Raw genomic sequence first — 8187 nt, 5'->3', positions numbered from 1 at the left:
TGTATGTGTGTGTGTGTGTGTGTGTGTGCCTGTGTTTGTCCCCCTAGCATTGCTTGACAACCGATGCTGGTGTGTTTACGTCCCCGTCACTTAGCGGTCGGTTCGGCAAAAGAGACCGATAGAATAAGTACTGGGCTTACAAAGAATAAGTCCCGGGGTCGATTTGCTCGACTAAAGGCGGTGCTCCAGCATGGCCGCAGTCAAATGACTGAAACATGTAAAAGAGTAAAAGAGAGGATATGTATATGTATGTGTATAGATATATATACGGGTTTGTGTGATTGTGTATAGAAGAATATATTAATAAAGGAATTCCACCTTGTCTGATTTTCACGTTTTATTTACAATATTATAATGATATAATAAAAGATAATATAATAAAATAAAATAGAATAAAATAATAGAATGTTAAATGTTCATTCATGTATGTGTATATATATATACATATATATTAAATTAAATTAGAGATAAAACCACTATTAGGCAAATCAAAGAGTGAAAAACATAAACCAAAACATAAAAATAATTAATATAATTTACAAAATATATAAAATATATTTTTCAGGAATGGAGACAACAATTCAGTACCATTCGATTCCTCTTCTTCTGCTGCCAGCTTTGACACTTTTGCTTTTCGTGACTCTTGTAACTGCCGGAGAACCAACGAATAGAGAGGGTCTCTTCAGAAAAACCACAGCATCAAAATGCTTAATTGATGAGAATAAAACTACAAAAACCGCGTCATCTCGTTTAGAATGTGCGAGTCTGTGTCTTTCCCGCGATGAGTGCCAATATTTTAGCTATTGTAATGGCCCGTGTTATATGCATCGATCGCTTTACAACGAAGAAATTAAAGATCAGGATTGCACGTGTTCATCGTATATTTTACTCTCCGGAAACAGTATGTAATTCACAATTTTCTGGCATAGTTTTCTAATTTCTGTATTATATTTTCATCATTATCCCAATTGTTTTACAAACGCACGCATACACACATACACACACATACACACACACACACACGTTTATGTATGTATGTATGTATGTATGTATGTATGTATGTATGTATGTATGTATGTATGTATGTATGTATGTATGTATGTATGCATGTATGTATGTATATATGCGTGTATGTTTATTATTATTCAGTTTATTTCAGGATTTCTTGCCATTAGAGAACGAACCGGTTCCTAACCTAAATCCAGGCTCCTTCACTGGAATTGCAACATCAACAACAGGGTATTTTTGTTTGTAAGTTTGTATGTATGTTATGTATGAATGTATCTATGCGCAGATTTGTATGTTTTATCTATGTATGCTTGCAAAGAAACGAACAAGCGACAACAATCAATGCAAACTAACAAACTGTCCCATCCGTGACATAGATTTATGCCAACGGGTAAATGTTGTGTATAGAATACAATGTAACAAATGCAATAAGTTCTATGTGGGTAGCACAACAAAACCGTTACACGTCCGCATCAAAGAACATCTTAACACGATAGCCTCCTCCTTCAGAAAAGATGCCGGAACACCGACAAAAGCATAACAGTCACAATTGAGCCAGTGAAAGAAATGTGGGTAAATTAAGAATTAAGGAAGCTATACTCATACGTAGACTCGTAAACGAGACATTGCCGACCTGACGCACTTAGTGCTCTCATAATCAGTATATTCAAGAACGGAGATCGAAAATCTTATGGAAACCATCGTGTAATCTCGCTACTTACTATTTTAGGAAAGATCTTTGCTCCAATACCCTTGAACGGTCTCCACGTCATCGCAGAAAGAATCCTTCCAGAATCCCAGTGTGTTTTCCGAGCATTACTTGGATCCATAGACACGATCTGCGCCAGACAATTCCAAAGCAAGTTTCGAGAACAACAAAACCGAATTTTCCTAATCTTTTATGATCTGCAAAAGGTTTTTTATAGAGTACCAAGACCAACCATATGGATGGCCCTTGATTATTTCTTCTCCCTGATCATACGATGGTATGACTGGGCGTTTCCTTCCTCGTGATGGACTCTCAGAAGAATTCCCAATTACATCTGGATTGAAACAAGTTTGTGTACCCGCTACTATGCTTTTCTCCTTATACCTTGCTGCAATGATCTATGAACTTCCCTCGGATCAGCTGGGAAAGGACATCAGATATCGTTTTGATGAAAGACTCTTCAGCCTGGTGAGGTTTCAGTCAAAGAATCTTACCAGTTCCAAGCGAATCTCAGAACTTCACTTCGTCGATGGCAACGTGGTCATTCGGTCACTCAAGCTTAGAAACGCAAAAAGCTGTCAGTTATTTCACCATTGCGTATCAACGTTTTGAGCTCACTGTAAATTCTAAGAAATCTCAGTTTTTCGCCTAATCAATTCCGAATTCTTCGCTTCTGGACTTTAACATCATAATTTCAGGCACACCACTGGAACGAGATAATCACTTTGCATGCCTTAGAAGTGTGCTTTGCACCAAACACAATCCTGAGCGAGATGTGGAACGAGGAATTGGACCGGTTCACTCAGCTTTCTTTGAAATAAATAAATGTATTTCCTGAAAAATCCTGGAAACTTCTGGAATGCACCTCCTTTTTCTTTAAAATCCTATTGGTGTCACAAAAACTTTACACAGATATGACCGTCATCAGTTGAGGCTCGAGCGTCTGCTAAATTAAATGCGCCTAAGCGTAAGCGGCCCTTATCAATGGGAGAAATCCAGTCGTAAATAGATGATTTAAACAGCGATGAAGAAGTGTTTTTCTGATTTTCTTTCATCATCAAATGAAGCAGATGATGTTGAAAACGATGTTTTAGATAATACAGAAAAAAATAATGCTTCAACTAGCTCTGGATGGAAAAAGTGCACCGATTCTTCTCCATTTGTTTAAGACCAACAATTATTTTAGTTTTTGTGCTTAATTTAATGAAAATAAATATAAAAATTAGCTTTATGAAAAAGAGATTTTTTCGATTATTGTCCGTTTGTCACAGACATTCATGCAACACTTTTCCGCCGTTTAAGGGTTAACATCTTGTTTGTATACTTACATTTTTTATTGCTGATTCAGGTACAAGCTGGCAGAAAGTATTTGAGATGACCCCAAACTCATTTATGAAAAGCCCTATTTATTTGTACTGGGACAATTTGCCTATTGAAAAGGTAATGGATTTTTAGAATTTCAAGATGATTCTCATTTGATAACCAATCTACATATTTGTAGCTGTTTTACAATGATTACTAGTGTTTTCTTTTAAATGTTTAATTTCAGTTTCTGATGTTTGTTTCATTTTTAAAATCTTTCTTTTTTCGTTAGCAAAGTTTCTTTGGCGGGGTTTCACGACAGAACTAGATCCAGACTAATTTTCCTTCTAAATTTCAATGGAATATTGTGCAGCGTTTTCATTTTGTGGCAAGAGTGTTGCTATAAAATATACACGACGCATAGAAACCTATTCCTCTCGTATTTATTTCTCCTTTTTTTCTGTTTCACTAGCGAGACTTGGGGACTAAGGTCCGGCCTTTTATTTAGATTTTCATCATTTTCGCCGGGTATCGGTTTGTATGTTTCTGTTTTTCGTGACATTTACACACGTGAGTTTTACCGTTTTTTCTACAACAAATTCAAAGCACATATTCCCCGAATAAGAACTTGGAGTGAATGATAAGGATTTTAATTTAATTGTCTGGCCCTTTTTTTGTGATTGCTTCAAGGTTTGGTTTAGTTTTGATATGGAACGTGTTTCGATGGCCGTATTTACACATGGAGTGAGAACGTTGGTTTCTGTAAACATTTGTAATACATTATTTATATGTGCCTAGCAAACACCTTTCCGCAGCAGCTGAACTCCTCATCTACCATTCCTTTACCGCTTCCTTTCTCATTGTCCATTTCCGGTCCAAGTCCATTTCGCTTTTTCCGTTTCTATTTGATCCTTTATTCTCCCTCCGTGATCCGGGATCATGGGGCATGATTTCCCCATGCTTTTTCGTTGCAATTTTACACCAGATCGGGCTGCAAACCCTTTTGATCCTTCGTTACGCTGTCGTACTGTCAAGCGTCTCTCCGCTTTGTCATCCCTCTTTCTGGATTGTCAGCAAGTCCTTCCCTGCAGTCAGTATTTGAGGAACTTCAACCGTGTTTCGTGGTCTGCTACCACAACAGCTCCTTTATAGGATCCAGTTAGCTCAAGACATCATCAGGAAGAACCATGTCCGGTTTCGGTCCCTACTCCTCTACCGTTTTTACGGTGTCTTCAGCTCTGGTGTTGGGTGCATGTCTTCTTTCTTCTTTCTTCTGTTCCCTGGCCTCTTCGATGTATCGTCAGCGAGTGTCAGCGGGCGACTGTCTTGCATTTTGAAAGGAAGAGGTGAGAGGATGAAATTTAGGTCGAAATTTGTGAATATGTAGATGGGGTGGAAAAATAAGAATGCTTTTCCTTCGAGACGAACTTGAGAACAGGGTATAAAGTTACACCCCACCAGGGCCAAAGGAACATGATGGACATACCAACATGAGTAGCTACCCTTGCCAGAACCTACTATCCCTCTGACATCCGCTCCACACGTCCATGAAAAACGCTGTTCAAATGTCCCGCTTCTTGACGTGACGCCACTCCCCCTTTACTTCCGGTCCTGATGTCTCCCTTCCTTCCTCCACAGAATATCAATGTGACATTGTTGATGGGAGATTGATTCTTGTTGTTTTTATCTTTTGTTTTTGTCCTGGATTTTGTCAGGGTCTTCTACTTCCCACAGATGCAACGAAACTTTTTACAAAGACTCCGAAATCCCGACTCATTAGTTATTAATCCGATTCTCTGTCTCATAAATCCAAACTCTTTCTCGCCATCTTAATCTTGCACTTCAGTCGCTACTTTGTATTTCATCCTCTCACTTTCACTCCCTCTCTCTCTCCTTTCCCTCCGTCTCCTCCTTTTTCACTTGTACTCTGAAACTCTTGTACTCTGAAACTTGTACTCTGAAACTCTCTCACACTCTTCCCTCACTTTTCTTTATATCTCCTTCTCACCCTCCTACTCTCTTCCTATATCACAACCCAGTCCCCTTTCTCTTACCCCCCTTACTCTTTTAGATTCTTTACTGATCCGAGTCAACTTTCTGTTTTCAGGTGAAATTTCAGTTGAGCGGAACATACCCTTTGACGTTTATTTTCAACGGCAGAGGGACGACTTCTACATCGTGGTTCCACCAAGCTAATGCTATTTCAAATTCACTTGGTGCTCATTCACTTTCAACAACATATACGTTCAATAACAAGTATGTATATATTATCTTCTTACTCATTATTGACCTCTTTAATGATTTAATGATAATAAAAATAATGATTTCTCTCATAGGTACAGAATCACGTATTTTAAGGCAAAGGTGAAGTCGATTTTATTACTTACTTTATTGCTATTATTTTACCTACCCTAAAATAATGGAAGGCAGGTATGGCTTTGGTAGAAGTTCAGCTAAAAATCTTAAGGGACGAAACTATCGCAAGGTATATTGCTTGGCACTTCACCGGTTCTCACACTCACCCATTCCATAGTTGTAGTACTAGTAGCAGAGGTGGTAGTGGTGGCGGCGATGATAGTAGTAGTAGTAGTAGTAGTAGTAGTTCAGTCTACTATAGGCACAAGACCTGCAGTTTGGGATAGGTGGGGATTGTCGATTGCTTAATTGGTAATTAATTATTTCATCGACCCCCGAAAGGATAAAATTAATCTCGGCGGAATTTGAACTCAGAACGTAAAGACGAATAAATTGTTGCTAAGCATTTTGTCCGGAGTGCTAGTGATTCTGCCAGCTCGCCGCCTTCTAGTAGTAATAATAATAATAATAATAATAATAATAATAATAGAAGTAGTGGGGGAGCATCATAGCCATGTGTTGAGAGGGATTCTTTGGGGTTTGAATAGTTCACCTCTGGAAACATGGGTGGTTCTTTCAACATCCTTAAACAACCCTTTTCAGGGACCGTTTGAGCGGGATGGGCTACTCAACCTGAAGAAAATTCTAACTGGCCCCACCTGCAAGGTCATGTGCTGTTTATCTTGATATGAGATCACATGTCGCGCACATATGGTTGTGATGCATTGCCTGGTTACCTTTATCAGACGGGTAGTCTGATGGGTATATTGGCTTCGTATATTTTACCCCGTGTCACTTTGATGGCATGAACTGCTCTCTCAATCAATAATAATAATAGTAATCCTAGCAGCTAGTCGATTATATCGACCCCAGCATTCAACTGGTACTTATTTCATCGACCCCGAAACGGTGAAAGGCAAAGTCGACCTTGACGGAATTTGAACTCAGAACGTCAAGGCGGATGAAATGCCGCTAAGCATTTCGCCCGTCGAGAAAAACTAATTACTGGTATTTTTTAAGTAAGAAATCAGTCACAGTTCAGAGGCCGGAAATCTCTCTATATATAAACGGCAAAATGTCTGTCTGTGTGTCCTTTATACAAATCCACAATTTTTCAGTTAGAGGGCTCGCACTTTCTATGGTCATTCAAAACCATCCAAGGATGGTCGTTCAAAGCCATTAAATATATATATAAATGGCAAAATGTCTGTGTGTGTGTCCTTTAAACTCACTCCAGCAGAATAAGTTCTAGGCTTACAAAGAATAAATCCTGTAGTTGATTTTTTCCAGCAGGGCCGCAGTCACATGACTGAAACAAGTAAAACAATATAAAGCTATGGCATTTTAATCCCGAGCAAGGCCGGGTATCTCTGCTAGTATATATATAAAAACAATACCGATACAAGGTGAAAAGAAACACATATTTTTAACATACGTACTTTTCCCATCATAAACTTGATTGTATAAAAATGCTTTTTTAATCAGAAAATGAGGTTGGAAACTGTATCTTTAAGCTGGTCACTTTTTGCGCTGGATTTACACTCGAAATTAAGCTAATAATCTTTTCCCTGCCAATCCACTTTAATTAATGGCACGTATAATTATTGGTCCATCAACTTGCTGTCCCTCCATTGTATCTCTTCTACCATTATTAAAACTTATTTCTGCCACCATCAAACTGTATAACTGCTGCCCAAGGCCGCTGGGTACATTTACCAGCCCTTTTTCTGACGGCCATTTGAGTCTCATTCGTATCAGACACGTTTCCTAAAACTTCCATTTTAGAACCACGGTATTCTGACGCCCCATCTCTAATCTCCATTTTTCAAAATACACCTGTAGACACAAGTTGGGGTTGCATAGCAACTGTTTCGTCTTTTAGAGCTAAAAACACGGCATTGAGTAAAAAAAAAACGTGATTCTGAGTGTAGAACAAGCGGGAGTTGATGGAATATCATGTTTTCTATAAGAATCTGTGTTTGTTTCCATTCAACACTGTACTATCGCTGGTCGATATAGTTCGACATCCATTCTATCTACGAAAGAAATAGGACCGGATTGTCATGGTTGGAATGACTTTTACCCACAGATCTCCTTGATCAAAGCCGAACTGAAGCTAAATCAATAAGTCCTGGATTACCCAAATTACGTTGTTTCTACATTCTACTTCATGAATAAATTGGTTATGAAACTCTAAAATCAAATATGAAATGATAAACTCGTTGATTTCATTAAACTGAACTGATTGCTATAAGCACAGTCGTAAAACTTTCCTGTGTAATAATTTGCATTAATTTATGAATTGTAATATATTAGTTTCAGTTACCCAGACTTTTATATCACGTCCACCGAAGCTCGGATACAAGCCAAAAGACTAAGTGGAATTGACGAAAAGTACGATATTTATTTTAAAAAAGATGGTAGTAAGTAAAACATATCCTCTTGATTTGAGTGCAAATGATTGTATAATTGTGTGTGCGTGTGTGTTTTGTTTTTTTTGAAACATTGGTTTGCAAGATTCTTTGTGTGAGTTCGTGTGTTGAAGCATATTCTGTTGTGTCTGGGGACAGTGATTTTCTTTTTGTGCATTATAACACACTCACTGGTAAAATTTCCACTTATTTCTTATTTTTATTTTCCTAAAATTTTCGTTGCGTCTTGCAAACTTTTCAGTAGTTTTGACTCTGTCCTTTATTTACACTGCCTTCCCGTTTGTTTGTTTGTGTGCATGTGTGTGAGTGCCTATACATGCATGTGTGTATGTATGTATGTATGCATGCATGTGTGTATGTATATATGTGTGTATATGCATA

General features: G+C 38.1%; 1 protein-coding gene across 1 annotated transcript in view; it reads left to right on the top strand.

Moving 5' to 3' along the window:
- The window catches only part of LOC118768097, a 93171-nt gene extending 85366 nt beyond the window's left edge, over positions 1-7805 (top strand). The window contains exons 2-4 of the mRNA XM_036513909.1: positions 3066-3157; positions 5127-5275; positions 7691-7805. Coding sequence (XP_036369802.1) covers positions 3066-3157; positions 5127-5275; positions 7691-7805 — 356 coding nt within the window. The remainder of the gene's footprint in view (positions 1-3065; positions 3158-5126; positions 5276-7690) is intronic.
- The last annotated feature ends 382 nt before the right edge of the window (positions 7806-8187 follow it).

This window comes from Octopus sinensis, linkage group LG27 (genome assembly GCF_006345805.1).
Source record: "Octopus sinensis linkage group LG27, ASM634580v1, whole genome shotgun sequence".
Taxonomy (NCBI): domain Eukaryota; kingdom Metazoa; phylum Mollusca; class Cephalopoda; order Octopoda; family Octopodidae; genus Octopus; species Octopus sinensis.
This window is presented reverse-complemented; position numbering and strand designations above follow the sequence as displayed.